General features: G+C 39.4%; 1 protein-coding gene across 4 annotated transcripts in view; it reads left to right on the top strand.

Moving 5' to 3' along the window:
• The window catches only part of BNC2 (basonuclin zinc finger protein 2), a 348609-nt gene that overhangs the window by 216123 nt on the left and 111261 nt on the right, over nucleotides 1–21225 (top strand). For all 4 annotated transcript variants that reach the window (XM_082784296.1, XM_082784298.1, XM_082784297.1 and 1 more), the window contains one exon: nucleotides 10657–10759. In XM_082784296.1, the coding sequence (XP_082640422.1) occupies nucleotides 10657–10759 (103 nt within the window). The remainder of the gene's footprint in view (nucleotides 1–10656; nucleotides 10760–21225) is intronic.

Below are 21225 nucleotides of genomic sequence, written 5' to 3'. Positions count from 1 at the left end.
ATTGCCTCATAACTTTGTAGGTGCAATTATCTGCCAGCAATGAAATATGAATGTATTTGGCAGCCCACAACATCTGTAGTTATTTTTCCAAAGCCTGTCAAATGTGCCAGCAATTCAATAAGAACACAAGTTTGTGGTCCCAAATATAAAAAACAGTCATAATATCCAGCTTGAAGTATATTTTTTTATTGCCCACATCCAAGCTTTGGTTATCTTTTCACTTAGGTGTTGTGGTGGTCTATAAAGCACAAAAAATTCCCCATGATGCCAAGCTTACTAGGGGAGGGTCAACTTGGGCATTTCCTAAATGATGCCAGTATGCAACTAATCCTCCTTTTGGTGTTAATATAAAACAAACTCTGTTGTACTTCAGATTTGCCAGCTATTAAATACACTATGAATTCCTTGGGAACTTTGCTATTAACAGCAAAAAAAAAATAAAAAATAAAAAATAAAAAATGCTGTGGTGTTTTTAAAAACAATACTTAACTGATGAAAGAAGAGGGTTTTGTTTGTTGTTGTTTTTTTTTTTCTTGGGATTTCTACAGGAGTAAAGAACGGAGGTCACACATATTCTAAGTGCTGTTTAAGAGCATATAAGTGTCATAAAAAACTATAATAAAAAAATCAACTTAAATTTGTAGTATGGTACAATCCTGTACTGAGATACAGTATAGACCTATATAGACAAACTTTATCTTCTTCAATTTATAACCAAGAAATGGTAAGAAAAATTGTCATGACAAAGAAGATGTTCCATAGAAAAAATGTCAGACTACGTGCAAGACTTAGCTGTTGTCTGCTGCTTCTTATATTTTTTCTCAGGAGTCACATACAGCAACAAAAGAATGGGTCTCTGTCTCTCATCAATCTCCTGTTCATTAACTTTGCATGATTATTTTTTTATGCCATGATGTTTCAAAATCAACTGCTATATGTCTTTAAATTATTCTCCCAATAACAATGTTATTTACTTTCAATAAAATATTAGTTCAAAATTAGATATTGGGTATTTGCAATATACAATTGAAAAACAAACAGTTTAGAAATAAAAGGTTGCATTTATCACATTTCTTTTCTTAAAGTTGAGAGATAAGCTGCAAGCAGTGCACTTTACTTTCCCAATAATTACTTTCATTTCACTGAAATCAGCTTTTGACAAATGACTAGACATTTTAAATTTTTAAACAATAAATAAAACAATTTATTCTGTCAATTAAGTATGTAGAGCTCTTGCCCTTGTTACTAAAAGTTATAGACCTCATGAATTACCACACTACACAAAAATTAAATTTTAAATCTATGTATATATGTTTATGTTTCAAAACCCTATCACTAATACTAAACTAATACATTTGTGCAGAGTGCATGCTCATGTAGAGTCCTACTGATTTTAATGAAGCAGTAAGAAACTGCACTTACGCATCAATCTACTGGATTCTCATTAAAAAGTTTTCACCAACATGGAACCAAATCATCCTCACTTTTGCGCTCCTCTGATTGATGGCAGTGGACTTGGATTGTGTGGGCTCAATAAAACACATGTGTGGCAGATGCTTTAGGATAGGGATCTGGACAGGCATCTGCTTTAGGATAGGCATTTAGGATAGTTCCATCAGGTAGATGGAACTTCCATGCAAATAAAGTTAGTAGAGTTGACTCCACCATCTGGTTAGGTGCACAGCAGTCCCTTGTATCATGGATTGTTGTGAGACATTTCTTAGAGACATTTTGCACAACAGGAAAACAAGGAAAGGACATCAAGAGCAAGAATCTGTTACCCTGCCAACTGTATGGAATGTGAATGAAACTTCAGTAAGATATTTAGCTTCACAGCATTGTAGGAGCCTTGTCACGAAATAAAATAAGGCTATTAATATAATTATTTGTTAGACCAGCTATTAAAATTCAGAATTAACTAAGTTGTAAAAGTAAGTCTCTCCAAAGTATTGCATCATTTTTAACTTTCTCTGTCTTTTGTGGTAACTTGCAAAACTCCAGAGGAGGTATCATGCCTCTTCTTTATATGTGCTCCTCCTTCTCCCTTGCTGTGATCCTTTTCATGATAGCTTACTGTTTCCTATCTTGTGGAAACTCTGCAAAACAGCCAGACAGATTGATTTATCCATTGGTTGTTTCTATTAATATGTGAATAATATTTACTTGTTGTATAATTAAATCACCCAAACTAATGAATATCCTTGGTCTGGGGGAAACCCACAGAAGTCAGGAATAACACATATTAATATTATCCATACTAGTTTATGCATAGGTGTAGCAGGCCACATGATTTAATAGTATTCAATGTTTCTTTCTTTATGGATTGCATTCTTCAGGAAGAATATCTCAAACAGAGCAGCAGGATATTTCTGAATGCTTCATTGTCAATTATAAATTATTATCATTGTAATCTGTGCCACAAAAAAAGAATGGAGAGTCCTGGTGACTGGGGACTCCTTGCTGAGGGGCACTGAGTCTCCTATGTGCCGCCCAAATAACCTAGCCAGAGAAGTGTGCTGTATTCCTGGGGCACGTGTCAGAGACATTTGGAAGGCTCTGCCACAACTCATTAAACCAGAGGACTACTATCCTCTCGTAGTCATTCAGGTTGGATCCTGGGAAGCTGCTATTAGAAAAACAAAGAATATTAAAAAGGACTTTGCATCCTTTGCAAAACCTTTGGGGAGGTTGTTGAGGGGATTGGGGTTGCAGGTAGTGTTCTCCTCTGTCCTCCCACTTGGTGACTGGGATGCAGATAGAAGGAGCAGAACAGGACAGGTAAATGACTGGCTGAGGGGGTGGTGTCTGGCCCAGGGATTTGGGTATTTTGATCTTGGGCCATCCATTGAGAGGCCGGTTATGTGGGCTACGGACAGACACCAACTGAGCAAGTGGGGCGCAAGTGTGTTGGGGAGCAAGCTCTCTGGGCTGATTACCAGGGCTTTAACCTTGGTTTGTTGGGGGAAGGGTGGGGAGCTAAAGGTGACAGAGAAGGGCTGGGGGAAGTCGTCACTACTGTTACTGTTGAAGACAGGGAAAAACTTCTGAGCTCTCCCATAGGATTGTCTGAGGGCTCCTCAGAGAAGGTACCGTTCCCAATTCCCCATCCAGTATCTTCTTCTTGCATCCCCACAGGGGTAACTGCACCTGCTACTTCCCTAAAGTGCCAGTACACCAATGCACGGAGCATGGGAAATAAACAGGATGAGCTCGAGATCTGTGTTTGGTCATGGGGCCACGATCTTTTTGCGATCACTGAGGTGTGGTGGGACAGCTTGCATGACTGGAACGCAGTCATGGAGGGCTATGTCCTCTTTAGGAAAGACAGGCTGGGGAAGCAAGGGGGTGGGGTTGCCCTTTATGTGAAGGAACAATTAGGGTGTACCCAGCTCCAGCTGGGGGAGGGTGAAGGACAAGTGTAGAGCTTGTGGGTAAGAATTAAGGGGTGGGCTGGTATGGGAGACATGGTGGTGGGGGTCTACTACAGGTCTCCAGATCAGGAGGAGGAAGCCGATGAGGCCTTCTACGAGCAGCTGCTCATGATCATGAGCGCTGGTCCTCATGGGGGGACTTCAATTACCCAGACATCTGCTGGGTAAGCAACTTGGCCAGGCACAAGCAGTCCAAGTGGTTCCTACAATGTGCTGAGGACAATTTTCTGACACAGGTGGTGGAGGAGCTGACGAGGCGGGGGGGTGCTCCTGGACCTCATTCTTACCAACAGGGATGGCCTTGTTAGGGATGTGAAGGTTGGGGGCAGCTTGGGATGCAGCAACCATGAGATGGTGGAGTTCAAGATGGAACTAGGCAAAGGAAGTAAGGCTAAAAGCAGGATTGCTATCCTTGACTTCCAAAGAGCCAACTTCGACCTCTTCTGGGACCTGCTTAGGAGTATCTCATGGGATAGGTTGCTAGAAGACAAGGGTGCTTGTTAGAGCTGGGCTACAATTAAGCAGCACTTCTTCCATGCTCAGGATTGGTGCATCCCGAAGAATAGGAAATTGGGGAAGGGGGTCAGGAAACCCGCGTGTATGAGCAAGGAGCTCATCAATAAGATCAAAAGGAAGAGGAAGGTCTATGAAATGTGGAAAAAGAGCCTGTCCTCTTGGAAGGAGTATAGATGTGTTGTCAGGGCCTGCAGGGAAGTGACGAGGAAGGCTAAAGCCCACTTAGAATGAGGCTTGCAAAAGAGATAAAGGATAATAAGAAGGTTTTTTTCAAGTATGTAAACAGCAAGAGGAAGACTAGGGATAATGTGGGTCCCTTGCTGAATGAGGGGGGTGTCCTGGTCACAGGAGATGCTGAGAAGGCAGAGATACTGAATGCTTTCTTTGCTTCAGTCTTTGCTTCAAGGACACTCCCCCTGGACTCCTCACCCCTGGCAATAGGACAAAGGGTCTGGGAAATGGAGGGCTCCCCCCTGGTGGATGTGTGAGTGGTTCGGGAGCATCTGAGTGGGCTCAACACACACAAATCCATGGGTCCTGATGGGATGCATCCATGTGTGCTAAGGGAGCTGGCAGATGTGATCGCTGAACCACTCTCTATCTTTGAAAGGTCCTGGAGAATGGGTGAGGTGCCTGAAGACTGGAAGATAGCCAATGTCACTCCAGTCTTCAAGAAGGGGAGGAAGGAGGATTTGGGAAACTACAGATCAGTCAGTCTCACCTTTGTCCCAGGAAAGGTATTGGAGCAGCTTGTTCTGGATGCCATCTCCAAGCAATTTGAAGAGAAGAAGGTTATGAGGAGCAGTCAATATGGATTCACCAAGGGGAAGTTGTGCTTGACCAACCTCGTTGCCTTCTATGATGGCATCACCAGCTGGGAAGATTAGGGGAGAGCAGTGGATGTCATCTACCTTGACTTTAGCAAAGCTTTTGATACTGTCTCCCATGACATTATACTAGCAAAGCTGAGAAAATGTGGGATAGATGAGTGAATGGCAAGGTGGGTTGAGAACTGGCTGACTGGCCAAGCTCAGAGGGTGTTGATCGGCAGAGCAGAGTCTGGCTGGAGGCCTGTGACTAGTGGCGTTCCCCAGGGGTCTGTGCTGGGCCTGGTCTTGTTCAACATCTTCATCGACAACCTTGATGAGGGAATACTGTCTACCCTCAACAAGTACGCCGATGACACAAAGCTGGGAGGAGTGGCTGACATGCCAGAAGGCTGTGCTACCATTCAGTGAGACCTGGACTAGCTGGAGAGATGGGCAGGAAGAAACCAAATGAGATTTAATAAGAGCAAGTGTAGAGTCCTGCACCTGGGAAGGAACAACGCGAAGTATCAGTACACTCTGGGGGATGACCTGCTGGAGAGGAGCTCTGAGGAGAAGGATCTGGGGGTCCTGGTGGACAACAGGTTGACCATGAGCCAGCAGTGTGCCATTGTGGCCAAGAGGGTTAATGGGATCCTGGCATGCATTAAAAGGAGCATGGCCAGCAGGTCAAGGGAGGTGATCCTCCCCCTCTACTCTGCCCTGGTCAGGCCTCACCTGGAGTACTGTGTCCAGTTCTGGGCTCCCCGATAGACGAAAGACAGGAATCACCTGGAAAGAGTCCAGCAGAGGGCCACAAAGATGATACGGGGCCTGGAGCATCTTCCTTATGAGGAAAGGCTGAGAGACCTGGATCCGTTCAGCCTGGAGAAAAGAAGACTGAGAGGGGATCTCCTCAGTGTATATAAATATCTGAGGGGTGGGGGACAGAAGGATGTAGCCAACATCTTCTCAGTGGTTGGTGGGGATAGGACAAGGGGCAATGGCTGCAAGTTAGAGCACAGGAAGTTCCATACTGACATGCAAAAGAACTTCTTGATGGTGAGGGTGACGGAGCACTGGAACAGGCTACCCAGGGAGGTTGTGGAGTCTCCTTCTCTGGAGATATTCAAGGCCCGTCTGGATGCCTACCTGGGCAGCCTGCTCTGAGGAACCTGCTTTGGCAGGGGGGTTGGACCCAATGATCTTTCGAGGTCCCTTCCAACCCCTACAGTTCTGTGATTCTGTGATAAAACCTTTAATTTATTTTAGTGTATGGTATTTTGTTTTTAACCCTTAATAGCATTAATTTAAGATTTAAGGAATCAGTTGTTTAAATCGTTTAAAACAATTCTATTGCAATCCAATCCATTTCATCCACTGCTATTATAAAATATCCTCAAAGGCCACTGTATTTTTGGTATACATGCAAGAAGTGTTATGAGAGGAGCTCCATGGAAGGGACGTATAAAGATATCTGAGAACTGCTATTATCTGCAGGTTGTTAGTGTGGAAGAACGCCATGGCACCTTTCAAGCTGCTACAGGAAACCATGTTTTAGAGGTTGGCTAAGGGCTTTAGTGTGCAAGCTGTCCTCTGAATACATGGTTTCCTATCCCCTTGAATGTGGGGAGCCTGCATGTGATGATTCTGCTGTTTCTCTATTCAAGTTTTTTGGTTTCTTTACTTTTCCTTCTGTCTGTCTTTCTTGGAGGAGTTTCTGAGAAAAGGCTTAGTCAGGAAAAATTTCTGTTTCCATCTCTAAACCATAGTGTCGTACACATAGTGCCCTGTTCCATTAACTTTTTAGTGACACATTACAAAAGTAGAATTAACGCTGGGTGGCTTCTGGAAAGCCTAGCAGTACTCTTTCAAAAGCACTTTTCTGGCAAAAGTTTAGCTCTGCTACACCCTTGAATTTTTATACCTACTTTCTAACAGGGTTGAACAATGGCTACAATGTTTAGCTGCTGCAGAATTTCTCCAGATCTCTGCAACCCTCCAGACCCCACCCCTGTCAAATTAAGGAGTAACAGATGTCCAATCACAGCTAATGCCAATCCATGCTGCTACCTACAAGCACACCAGCTACTGGACTTTTATCCTCTCTCTTCTTTAAAATGCTGCCACTGGGGAGTGGAGGCACAGCATAAAAGCCTTGAATTCTTAGATGAATCCACAATACTTTCATCTTCCCATTCTGTTCTGGGTCATTCCTGATCCTGTCATGCTCTTAGTGTTTCATATGTGTTAATTAAATGCTATTGGGGGAAAAAAAAAAAAAAAGAAAGAAAAAAAAAGATATTGTTAATAATTCAGATATACATCCTTGCAAGTCTCATACATATGTTGGTTGCATTTGTGAAGGTCCATGTATTCATTCATGCACACTCTGTTCCTACACTCTGTGTGTGTAGGAACATACACTTGTCACACACTGGAATCTTCTCTCCACAGGGTTACACTGGTTTGGTATTGGATTGTAGTGATCTGAGGTAGTGATCTGGATTAACCGAGTAAAGTGAAAAAATGAATCTTTGAAATAAGGACTAAAGTCTACTTGAGATTTTCAAGAGCCTCCATCACTTATGTTGCATTTACATTGACAGCAGCAATTTACTGTCATTGTATCATGTTATTGTTTAGGGAATGTGGTATCAGGCTTACAGAGTGATTTGCGTAAAACCGTATAGGAATATGGAATAGAATACGTGTTTCTTCAGTCCCAAATGAGCATCTTGCAGTTTGTGGAGTTATCCTCATCACTGAGAAGTATGCATGGGATTTTCCATGATGGGCTGGGAAAGTATTGATACCAGTTTACAACCTGGCATCAACATCTGTTTTGCAGGAAAAGCAGCCAAGTAAGGCCAGGCTGAAGTCTGGGCCATGCTATTTGTCTTCAGAGTTTCTCATGCCAATCCATATTGCTTAGTAAAAATACAAAACTCTTGGATACAAGACTTCTTGGATTTAGTTATCTGAGGAACAAGTAGATTTTTTCATGTTTCTGTACAGTTTGGATGAATTTTTGGAGGGTATGTATAAAAGATAGAAAGCTTACTAGTTTCTCAGTGCCCTTCAACACTTTGCACTGTCAATACCCTCTTTAACACTGGGAAAAGAAACGTGAAACCTCTAGACTTCTTTTTCCCCCATCGCATAATTTATAATGGCTAAATAGATCATTTTTGAAAGTGTGTAATAAAATTCACTCTTAGCCTGAAACGTTGTATTTCAGGTTCAAGCTGAATCCAATTTTTACAGGCAACCTGTTGACCTCTAAGGAAGAAAAAAAAAATAAATGTAGAGGTCTAATGGAAATGCTGATGAGGATGAGCTTTAATAAAGAAACTCTACCAAATGACACAATTTCATCTAGTATGTGTACATATGCTGTAAGGATATTACTCACACTATACATACTGTACAGCAAATACTTGTCACACTGGTGGAGAAATTCAAAACGTGGAGAAATCCTTTTATGGTAACATAAAAATCCTTTTTGTAAGGCCTTCTTTCTTTTTGCAGTACAATTACTTACAGAGTTCATTAATTAATGAACATATTAGAGAAAGAACACCATTACTGACCGGTGGAGACCTGATATATTATTGAATCAATAAACTATTGAACATGAAACAGGACCTTTCTGGAGAATTTTTTCCTCATATCCCACAAACACATATATTATTCTTGCACGGTCAGCACTCTGGTACCCTTATATTTCATATTGCTAATTCTTTTAATCACGCATACATACAGCAGTGTTTTATAACCTAGCTAATGAGTAATTGGACAGGTGACATTGGGACTGAGGCCCTGAAGTGTCAGGCATAATAGAGCAGGGTATTTTTTCCCTTGCAAGGTTTTTGAGAGTAAAAGGTAGTAAAAGAACTATTAAGACAGGGAAAAAAAAGGACACCTGTATGAGAAATTTATTGGAGAAATACAAGTTCTAATTGGATTGGTGAAGTACAAATGGCTTTAAATGCTGTGTGATGCAGATAGATAAGAGAGAAAACAAAATAAATTCGGATGTTTTCTATTGTCAGTAACCAAGGAATCTAGCTTGGGCAAATTAATGTTGAATGTAATTTTCTTTAAGATGATATAGGTAAGGTAACTGTTTTTTGATTTTGATGGAGTGTGTATGGGGGTGTGTTAATTGTTTGGAAGATGCAAGAGAATTCACAATGCTTCAGTATGTCTGCGGCCATAGGAGCTAAGGACCCTTCCCCCACCTTAGCCCCTGTGTAATCATTGATTGCATCTAAATCTATAGAGATATCTTTTCCTGGCATCTCTGGTAGTTACAGTAGATTGTTAATCTGTGAATGATCAGAATAAGCCTCTATGTCTCAGAAATCTCCATGCAAATTACATCTAAATGTGTGCCGTAGATTTATTAGTAGCAGTTTGAAGTGCAGAGGTCTTCTTCTACACTATTTAAAAACGTAAATCTGTTACACATTAAAAAAGTCCCATTCAATTTGTATTTGCTTTTCTGTGACTATAGTTAGCCTCTCTCAAGTAAACCTGTGTAGGTTTTGAAATCTTTTTTGAAAGGGAGAGAAGATTTTAATGAGGTGTTTTATATAAGCAAATTTTAGATCTCTGCATGTGACTGGCATCTTAGCTTCACTGCTTTGAAATAATTCCTTCTTTTGCAAAAGAGAGAATTACGTATATTTTGGGCACCATGGTATGAGAAGGACATAAAATATTAGAGAGCATCCAAAGGAGGGCTACAGAAATGGTGAAGGGTCTATAGGGCAAAACGTATGAGAAGCAGCTGAGGTCCCTTGGTTTGTTCAGCCCAGGTTGAGGGGAGGCTTCATGGTGGCTTGCAGCTCCCTCACGAGGGGAGTGGAGGGGCAGGTGCTGAGCTCTGCTCTCTGGGGACAGCAACAGGACCCGAGGGGACGGCATGGAGCTGGGACAGGGGAGGGTCAGGCTGGGTGTTAAGGAAAGGTTCTGCACCCAGAGGGTGGTTGGGCACTGGGACAGGCTCCCAAGGGCAGTGGTCATGGCACTGAGCCTGATGGAGTTCAAGAACTGTTTGGACAGTGCTCTCAGACACTTGGTCTGATTTTGGGGTTGTCCTGTGTGGAGCTAGGAGTTGGACTCAATGATCCTTGTGGGTCCCTTCCAACTTGGGATATTCTGTGGTTCTATGGTACATGATTGACAAATGCAGAATGCTAAGAAGTGAAGTGTTAGGCCCAGATATTGGCAAAAATTGAAGAAGAAAAGTAAAGTTACAAGATGTATTATGAGACAGACCTATTCTTCTACCATAATTTTACCCTGTTTTAGGAAAACATCAAATCCATCCATGACTCCTTTCTGATGTAATGGAGTTGCACATTATGAGAGCTCCTAAAGGAAAATTGTGAATAACCTTTGGATACCATGGTGGGAGAGGAAAAAGTATTCCTTTTTATATGTTTTCATTTCCTTGTTTTATGCTTCATTTTAATTAAGCTGATGTGCTGTTTTGGGAAGACATCACTAGTAACATTTTCCTTCAGGAAAGTGATTCAAAATCAGAAAATTTGTGGAACACCTAGAGAATCCTTGTCTTTGCACTTTTTTTTTTTTCTTTTCTTTTTATCCTAGAGGAAATAGAGCAATTCTTTCAAACACTTTAGATAAGTATTCGTCTTCACGGAAAAACAGAATATGTTATTGAATAAGCTTTGCTCAGGGATACTGATATATGTTTTTGAAAGAAAATTAATCCCTACTTAAAAGAATGAACAATACTTTGAATGTTAGAAGTTATTACTGTATGTTAGTTAGAATGTTTATTACTGTACAATACCCCTGTAGCTCTCACAACAAATTTGTACAAGAGGGGAGAAAGATGTTAATATGTATTTTCTGTTTCTTTTTTCCAGGCCATCCGCTGTACACTGGTAAATTGCACATGTGAATGTTTTCAGCCAGGGAAGATTAACCTGAGAACCTGTGATCAGTGTAAACATGGCTGGGTGGCACATGGTAAGAAATGTCTGTTCTGCATTTGTCTTTTCTATTCTGTCCATCTTTCTCAGTCTCTATAAATACTAAGAGCTGGAGTGGCACAGACAGAAGTGATACCTGTTCATCTGTGCAGGTATGTAGGTGCACTCTGGGTCTGTGCAAATATGTGGTTTTTTATAATGATTTCTAGGATGGAAACATGAAGGTCGATTACTTGGGCAATAGACGCCACAGGTGTTCAACAACGTGTGTACAGTTCAAAAATATAGTCTAGCCTCCAGGAAGTAACGTGGTTCTATCAGACCTTAGCAGAAAGGCAAAAGGTTTATCATATGGTTGCACAGCAGAGTTTATATTACAAATATGCATCAGCCAATAAGTTGCTGAGACTAATGGAAATTCGGACATATTGATGTCAACCTTTCAGAACTTCAGAGTGAAAGAACATCAGAATGAAAGCAGTGTATCCTATTTGGCTCAGTAACAGTATGCACACATGATCAGTGTGTTGAACGTCTCTTCCCTATGTTTAAGTAGGTGAAGAAAGAATAGAAGGATCAGAATCCCCAGGTTTTGTAAGGCATCAAACCATACTTGCAGGCCTTTCTTTTTGTGTATTTTTTTTGTGGGAAGGAAAAGTAAAATATTTTTTTAATATTATTATAATATTTTAATATTATTAATATATAAAATATATTTTGTGCATTCACTTTCATTTTCCTTGACAATATGGATATATATGAGAGAGAAAGACAGAGCTGAATAAAAAATTACATGGCAAAGGAGAATACCTAAGATGGGGATAAAAACAAACAAACAAATGAACAAACAAACAAACAAAAACAGAAAGACTATGCTTGCAGAAGAAATTAAAGATTTCTTCTCATGGTCTGGGCTATTGACATCTAAGCAAGCACAATCTTCATTCTCCCCTTCCAGCAGACAATCAGTGCATTATATTTTATGAATTTTATTATTTTATTTTATTTTATTTTATTTTATTTTATTTTATTTTATTTTATTTTATTTTATTTTATTTTATTTTATTTTATTTTATTTTATTTTATTATTTTATTTTATTATTTGTGAGACACGGGTTGGAAGCTTAGTACCTCGAACATGGACTTGATCTCTACTTACTTAGTGCATGATTATGTGTATTTCTGCCTGAGACTGCTGACTTATTACAAGTGTGAATGCTCAGCAAATTCAACAGAAAAGAATGCCAGAGAAGTTTTTAAAACATTCACATACCTGGAAAAAAAAAAAAATCAGGAATGTAAGTATGATTCAGTCCTGTGTCACTTGATAATACTTGATAATAGTATGTACATCCTGCCTAACAATAGCATAATGCCACCCATATGGTAGTTGGTTGCAAATGTATTATGTACTCGATTGTCTAGAGACAATCCTTGTTTTCACTCCTCTTAATTCCTGGAAAAATATCTTCAGCCACAATATAACCAGACTGACATTTCTTGGAAGGATTACTAAACCTCACAAAATTCTGAAGTTCAGGCATACTTCAGGTTTTGTTTAGAATCAGCATCTGAGGTTTTGCTTATCCACAGTAGGGAAGACTCATCTAGCTATTTTCCAGGGTGTCTTCCTGTTGAGTAATAGAAAGAAGGAGTGCACTTGGAATCTCACATATGGGTATCCCACTTCTTGTTTTTAACCAGTATACGTTAAAATAAATAATATAAATGCTTTTTATATTTTAAAATAAATAATATAAATGCTTTTTATTTTTAAATGCTGATAAATGCTTTTCTGTGAGGTTGTTGAGTTCAAAATCAGAATGTAAAAGTAATCTGAGATAACCACAGGGCTCTGTTTCACAAGTACAGAAACTAGAAAGGTGAATGTTATAATCATGGAGGCATCACCTTCTCCTGTACCTTGGAGGCACCACTTTCTCTTGAGCACTTAACATTCCAAGTAGATAACTTAATACAGCTATATATTATTACTGATTTTTTGTTTTACTACTGCACTGAGCAAAGAATGCTCTGATTTATTTATTTTTTAGTACACTTTGTGTACATTCATCTAGAGTATTTACATTTTATGGCAGAGCAAGACTAGTTAGATGTATGTTTCATATGAGTTCTCAAAGCACAGACTTATAAATTACTTCCTGGAGACTGTGATGTGAATTTTTGATCTTAAATTTTTTTTCCAGAATTTTGACAGCTACATTCAGTAGACTGAACAATTCATTGCACTGTAGCACATGGTTTTTAAAATGACTGAATCAAGTTGCTGTTCAGAAGTGATTTTCTTTAAAGTGTTGGCATTGTACTTTCAGAAGTTGCTCCTTGAATGAAAGTATTATTTTCTGCTGCTTTAAATAAGGGTTCTTATTTAAGAACCTTCTGATTTTTATCAATGAATTTTAACTCAAATGCTTAGCATATGGAGTAGTGCTTTACTGAATGTAATCATCAAAGAATAGGTGTTTCCAACAGGAAGTAACATGCTTATTCGGTTCTAATAACCTAGGATCATAATTAACTCAGTTGATAAAAAATGGCCTAGAACTTAGTCTTCTCATGCATTACTTGACTAATCTGTGCAGGGTTAATGAATATTAACAATTGCCATTTAAAATGTTGAAATTTTTGGAGTGGGCAAGAAAAGGCATAAAGCCACAACAATATTATTACACTTAGCATCTACTGTCCTATTTTGTTGTTGTTGCTGCTATTCCTGCTTCCTTCATCTTTATTATGTTTTTCTTTGCTCAGATGAAATGAGCTGCACACATCTTGAAAGGAATAGTTGCCTGCAAGTTCAGTTTTTATCTGTTTGGAGGTGCCAAAGTAGGATGTCTGTATTTGAGAAGATTCATCAAAGTTTTTTTTTGTGTGTGTGTCAAATAAGTGATTCTGTTTGCAAAAGTTCAGCTTATCAAGTTTTGACCATGCACCCCTGTATGATAGTGGTAATCCTACCACTACCATTTTTAAGGCTGAAGCCCAAAACTGCATAGAGTATCATAACATTCTCTAGAACTGCTGTACATAATGGGGAATAGGTTATTATTAGTGTGAAACTATAGATATTTTGAGGGATTTGGATGAATAGACTGTGTTGAGGTGAAATACATCATAGCACTCTAAAACTACTATGACATTCATTCTGTTTCTTTTTGTTTCAATATCTCAGACTTTGCAGAGACTTTAAAAAAAAGGGGGGGGGGGGAAGAAAAAGAATAATTTGATTAAACTTGTCTGAAATTACTAGTGTATTGTTTCAAAGAGAAAATTAAAAATGCTAGTTCTGTATCATACCCTCAAACTGATCACTGATAAAATTCAAATCAGACATCAGACAGCAGCAATGTCTTTTAGATCTTTTTGATATATTATGCATTCTTGGACTATCTCAATTTCACACCGTTCAATCTGTTCTACCAAAGAAGTATTCTGTGAATATTTTTGTTGTCCTCCTCCCTTCTTCTCCTGGTGGTCACTCTAGTGATCTTTGTCCCAGAGTTGTCTAGCAATCTTTGCTGTCTTTTCCTCTGCATCATGCCAATCAGCACAGTTCAATGAGGGCTACATATTCAAGTACTCCTTAGTACCTCTATGAGTACCTCAGAGTATGAACTGTATATGGTTCCATCTCCAGTCAGGTACTTAGCCAGGCCATTTTTTCAAATACGTTTGAGATTAAGTTTCTTGAAGTTTAGATAGAATATACATTAGGAGATTTAATCACACAGGGCAAATCCATTACTCCTTTCCATCTTAAAGCCTCATACCCAATGAATGCTTATGCTCAGAGACTCACCATGTGAGTTACTTTTGTCTTGTGAAGGAAGTTTTCTGCTTCCACTATTTTTATAATGCATGCATTAGCGTGCTGTAAATGAGAATAACAACAAAAACAATGACCACCTAAAAGTGGAGAATACTCTGTCATGAAACCCAAATGTATGATGTGACTGTGAGTTCTTTCCAAATGACTGAGTGGTGATTTCTACATGGTAATTGGTGAAGTTGTCAGGTAAAAGAAAGGTGAAATACAAGAAAATAAAAGGAAGAAAAGGAGCAAATAAATAGAGAGAAAGAAGAATCCTGTGGATATATTAGAAATTCCATTCCTCCCTTACCCTGAAGTTGCTGAATGGGCTCAATCTAGGAAGAAAGCTTAGATTTTAAATGTGAGCTACACGGCAGTAGAAGAGGAGAGCTATGTTGAAATAAGAATGAGCATGGTTTCTACATTTCTCACAGTCTAAAACTGTCAAGTGATAGAAATCCAGGTTTGGGCCATCTCTAACAAAACAAAACAAAACAAAACAAACAAAATCAAAACATGTTACAGATCTTAGAGTCTCTCTAAAAGCTGACAGAACTGCCATGTTATTCTTTACTTTAAAAGTGGGATAACAGAAAATAAACACTAAAAAGGGAAAGTGGAAATATAATCCTATTGTTATAATTTAGTGGTAAAATAAAGGGTTATTTTTGTGTTGTTTCATAATATTTAAAAAAGAGTCAAAACTTCCGCATAACAAGAATACTTTTTAGTTTGTTTTCAGCTAAGTTAATTCTTTAAAATGCTTTAAAAAGACTTGAGGACATTATAGCTTTATTTTTTTTTAGTTACATAGAGATTTTTGGCAAAGAAATTATCTCAATTCATTGATAGCAAAGGCCAACTCTTCATAACTTCATAAGTAAAACTATTTTAGATCGTCTGTCTTTTCCTGTATTTTACCAACAAAAACCTTTTAAACCATGTTATAACTTCCTTTTGTCCCTGAAGGATGAGACATATTTTTCATTACTCAGTTACTTCCAGGAAATTTACCTGATTCATTACTGGTAAACTCTTTTTGTAAGTCCATCCTCCTGCTTGTGTCTTTCCTTTTCCTCCCTTTCATCAGCAATTCCCAAAGTGGTCCGTAAAGCACAGAGAAGTTCCAATCTACTATCCTGTGGGTAGTCTGACCCAGTATCTGGTTTTAAAGCCTGCCATATTGGTAGGAATGATGTGATGCAGGGTTTGCCATGGGTTAGTCCGAGATCATCTTTAATGCAAATTGAGCTGAGGTAAAAGCAAAAGAAAATAGCCAAGCACTAGGGCATCCAAGACAAGTAATATTGTTTCAAAGGTCTGTCATGGAATCACAGAATCATGGAACAGCTTGGGTCGGAAAAGACCTTCAAGGTCATTTTGTTCCAACCCCACTGCCATGGGCAGGGATGCCACCCACTAGATCAGGTTCTCCAGGGCCTTATCCAACCTGGTGTTGAATGCCTTCAGGGATGGAGCATCCACAGCTTTTCTGGGCAAAAGAGATACAACTGACAGATACAGGTGACATAAAGGAAATAATTGCCCCAAGATCAAATAAAAATACTTTCTTTTTTATCTTTGTATTCAGTTGATACTTACTTAACGGCATGGTCAAGTGTTTAGTCCTCATAGAAATTTACCATTCACAGGTGCTGAGGAAGGCTTTTCCCATGGGAAAAACACAGTCTCTGAAACTTGTATGTTCACACACACTTTGGATCCATTCAGATTTATTATTTTTTTTCTTCTTCCTTGCCACTCTCAGGATATCATAATGTTTGACTCAATCAGGAAGAAGTTATATCTTCCTCTCATGACTCTACTGGCTCACAGGTTTGAAAATGTTAATATCCCTTGGATGTGGTCACACGAGATTACCCCAACCAGACATTAAACAGTCAGCTGAGGACTGCTCCAAAGCCTAGTAAGCCTTGAACAGACTATGACCCATTCTGAAGCATAGCGCCCTTTTCTTCTGAATTGGTCTATATTCACACCCCAAAGTGAAGCCCTTTCTCATTGTATTTTATTGTATGAAAATCTTAAATGTCTAATAACACTCTACTCTCATGGAACAGGGATTAAAACTATCAGATGCTCATTGGCAACTCTTGTTTGCAACCAGACAGTCAGACTGCTTTGTGTTAGCAACAGATTTGGAGGTGAATTATCTCAGCCCCATTTTGGAAGAATACCATGAAATTGTTTACAGTGTCTACGTATCTCCATACAAGATTTATATACATCTAGAAAGACTTGTACAAAACTTCTGTCTGTATGAATGGTGGGCATCATATCGTCTTGTTCTGTGTAACTTCATTTACCACCTTGCTGCAGGTATACTTTATAGGAAAGTGGCTACAAAAATAAGCAATTCTCTGTAATGGTTAAAAAGGAATTGTCAGCATTTCTGCTTTGCTCTCTCTTTTTTTGGGTGAGTTTTAACATGTTTTTTGTTGTTGTTGTTGTTGTTGATGATGTTTCTAGACATTTCACGTATGTGTTAAGTTGCTCAGATAGACACAAAGTTTGGGGCAAGAATAACTTATTTCTAGAATAGTGTTTTAGGAAAAAATCAGAAATCTGTGCATCATAGATACAACTTTTCTCTGCCCATGTCAATTATCTTCCTGATAATATAAACTGAAAACATAATATTCATTATCCATCTCCATTGTTGCCTTACATTTTGCAGTCCTGCTCAAGTTGCTTCCCTGAACATCAATTTCCTAGTCTCTGAAATATACATAAGACCACTTTTCTAGTTATAATCTACCTAGACTAGCTATACAATGCCCAGAGAAGTTTAGACTGAGAATGTAACAAAAAGAGCAAGATATTCTTATTTGCTGCCCATCATTATTGAAATGATTTACTTTTTACAGAGTAGGTTTCATCTCCTTTAGTACACCCAATAACATAGACTAAAATGTTAGGAGTTAACTCGGATAACTTGCCCTCTCCCTAAGGAGAGAATCGAGTAAGGAAAAAAATAGACTTGCTATACACAAAATAGAGCAAAGGCAAGAGAAACAATGATTTTTATTAGCACTTGGAATCCCTCTTTCCAGATATAGTAGAGGCCACTTTTTGAAAAGGTAGTCAGTAAAACCCTTATCTTGCCCCTTAAGTGTTACGATAAGAAGTTCACTACATAGCATAACATCAGGAGCAAAAAAGTGTCTGGAACTAGATGGGTAATTCCCTTATGAGCAGGATAAATCCCATAAGGGTACAAATCGCCAGCAGATTTCTGGGGCAGCAATGGTGACATTTCTTCTGTGATATGCATCCACAGTTCTTCAGGACATTTAGGTCATAGTACCTGCATACTTGTCTCTTTTAACACTATACTGCTGCACATGAACTACTGTGATGTACTAACCACTTTATCATTTTATTACACTTTATTACATCATAAATTTTTATATCTTCTTAACGATCCTACAAGAAGCTTAATTGTTTATAGGAACGTCTTAATTAACTAGAGTTCAGTAGGTTAAGCAGAACACAAATTGAAAGAGCTCTAAATGAAACAAACCCTACTACTCCATTCTATATAGCTTCATAAGGTTAAAATGGGATTTGACTGGAAGAATAAAAAATTCATAGTGCTTTCAGATGTTACAAAGTAATGATGATACCACGGGTAATTTTACTTCAGCTTTCTGTTTTGCAAATGTGAAATTCAAATGAATTTCATTTATTTATTTATTTATTTATTACTTCCCAGGAAGAATTTTGTCTTTAGCTGTAGCACCATTATGAGGAAACTTGTCTCAGGTTAATTTAACAATGTTACTTTACTATCCCATTTCCATCTGGATTTTAGAAATAGAAAACATAATGTAAGAATTTATAATATGAGTCTCAATGACTTCTCTAATTATATTCTAACAGTTTACAATCAAATTTTCTGAGAGATATTTAACAGGAGATTTGTGAAATGTTTGCAGCACATGAATTTTATGGCAGTCCTTTGCAAGTGTCTTATTTGGTTGAGGGGTGGTGGTAGGAAAGATTGATGTTATCAGTGGTAGCTGTATGAACCTGTCTTCCAAGAATCTGAACATCTTCAGCTGTCATCAACTTATGGACAGGAAGTTTTCCTCAGAAGACTGAGTGGGTTTAGCACACATGAGAAAGCATCTCATGGTCTTGAACCCATGTGCCACCACAGGTTTAAACATCACCATGCTCTTGCCTTTGTAAAATGATGCTTCAGTACTCCACTTTAACAGAATGGTGTTAACAGGTGGTCTGTGCCTGCTGCATTTTCATTACAATTTTCAAGGCTGCATAAAAGATAGAGCAAGTGTTCTAAAGAAGTGGTGGAATATCCCTCACTGTAAATAATGAACCTTCAAATTGACAAACTTAGGGCCCTAGATAACCTGATTTAAGGCCTTGCTTTCAGTAGAAGGCTGCACAAGGAAATCTCCAGAAATCCCTTCCAACCTATACTTTTCTGTGAACTTATGAATCACCAATGTAATTTGAGGTGCAGCTCGATTAAGATGGAAATCCTCCAAATTCTGCCCACGAATCCATAACTACCAACCAGGTTGCTATCTCATTGTATACAGTATGTCAGTCAGGTGGTGTTAGTCCCAGTAAAATATATGTTGGCTTCAATTTCACCATTTTTAAGGGGAGGTGTTAATGGTTTATAGGAAGGAGATATTAGATTTTGAAGACTAGGAGATGGGAAAGATTGCAGGTGAACGACTAGCCAGTGTAATAGAAGGAAGGGTACTGTCAATCCATGTGTCAAGTGGCAAGAGTGGGGCTGCCCAGCAAGGGGGTCTGAACTGTGAGCCAAGGAAAATTCCAGCAAAGACCATGTCTGCACTCATGGACACAGTCCCCCAGGGTCTGATCCGGGAGGGCAGAACCATGAAAAGGGTATATCACCAGCCTCAGACATGGTGAAGGGAGCAAGTCATAGAATCACAGAATCATAGAATATCCCAAGTTGGAATGGACCCATAAGGATCATGGAGTCAACTCCTGCTGTACGTATAGCCAGGGTTGCCCCATCCCAGTTGCAGGACCTGGCAGTTGTTCTTGTTAAACTTCATGTGGTTGGTGATCGCCCAGCTCTTCCATCTGTCCAGATCTCTCTGTAAGGCCTTTCTACCCTCAACAGAGTCCACAATTCCTCCAAGATCAGTGTCATCGGCAAATTTGCTGTAAAAACCTTTTATTCCTACATCCAAACAGTTTATAAAAACATTGAAGAGGAGTGATGCAGACCCATTTACCACAACCCTTTGAGCCCTGCCCGTCAGCCAATTGCTTATCCATCGTATGATGTCTTTGTTTAGCTGTATGCTGGACATTTTGTCCAGTAGGATCCTATGGGAAACTGTGTCTAAAGCTTTACTGAAATCCAAAAAGATCACATCAGCTGGTTTCCCTTGATCAACTAGATGGGTGATCTTATCATAAAAGGAAATCAAAGTTGTTAAACAGAACTTACCCCTCGTGAACCACTGGGACTGCATTGTCTCCCAGGTGTGCTTCAACAACTTCAAGGATGATCTCCATAATTTTACCAGACACCGATGTGAGACTGAGAGGCCTGTAATTGCCACGGTCTTCTTTCTTGCCCTTCTTGAAAATTAGTACAACATTTGCCAGCTTCCAGTCTACTGGGTTCTCTCCAGATTCCCAAGACCATCGAAAAATAATTGAAAGAGGTCCCGCGATGGCATCCGCCAGCTCTCTAAGCACCCTGGGATGAATCCTATCTGGACCCATGGACTTTTATGGATCGAGGCGGAGTGGCAAATCCTGCACACATTCAGGGTTGGTTGGGAGTTTATCATTTCCACCATCATGGTCCTCCAGCTCAGGGCACCCTGAGTCCCAAAGCCCATCATGAGCGTAGAAGAGAGGCAAAGAAGGCATTAAACATCACTGCTTTGCCTATGTCCTTGTCTGTGAGGTGACCTTTCCCATCACATAGCAGACCTATGTTTTCTTTGGTCCTCCTTTTTCTGTTCACATATTTAAAAAAACCCTTTTTATTGTCTCCCACAGACCTGGCCAGCTTCAACTCTAGTTGGGCTTTGGCCACACAAATTTTCTCACTACAAATGCGAACAGTGCACCTGTATAACTTCCACGTTGCCTGACCCTGCTTCCAGCAGGGTCCAGCATTTTATTTTTCTGCCTAAGCTCCAGAAGAAGATCCCTGGTCAGCCAGGCCAGCCTTCTGCCCCACCTGCTTGACTTCCAATGTTTTGGAATTGCCTGATCCTCTGCTTTTAGACTTTTTAAGTCAGTCCAAGGGTCCTTGCGGGGGCTTCAGACAGGAACAAAAAAGGTTATGTCACAGACAGGGCTAGAGACCATGCTGCAACATGGGTCTGAGGAACATCCAGAAGTCAGGCAGGCACACCTGTGGTGTAGCTTAGGTAGACAGTGAAGAGCCTGAGTATAAGTAGTGGTTCTGGGTCAATGGACTGAGGTTGCAGGGTAATGTCTAGAAAGTCCAGTGAACCAGTCCAGTGAAGGCCGCTTGGTGCATATGCATTGGTCAGTAGTTGCTCTCTCTAGCAGGGTTTTATCAACAGATGATACCAACAAACACAAAAGCAATTATATGTTGGGACCTTCCCATCATTCATCTATATCAGGTCAATCACCAGTCCTGAAATCCT

Source organism: Aythya marila, assembly GCF_965140915.1.
Source record: "Aythya marila genome assembly, chromosome: Z".
Classification (NCBI taxonomy): domain Eukaryota; kingdom Metazoa; phylum Chordata; class Aves; order Anseriformes; family Anatidae; genus Aythya; species Aythya marila.
The sequence above is the reverse complement of the archived record's forward strand: the minus strand, read 5'-3'. Positions and strand labels throughout refer to the sequence as shown.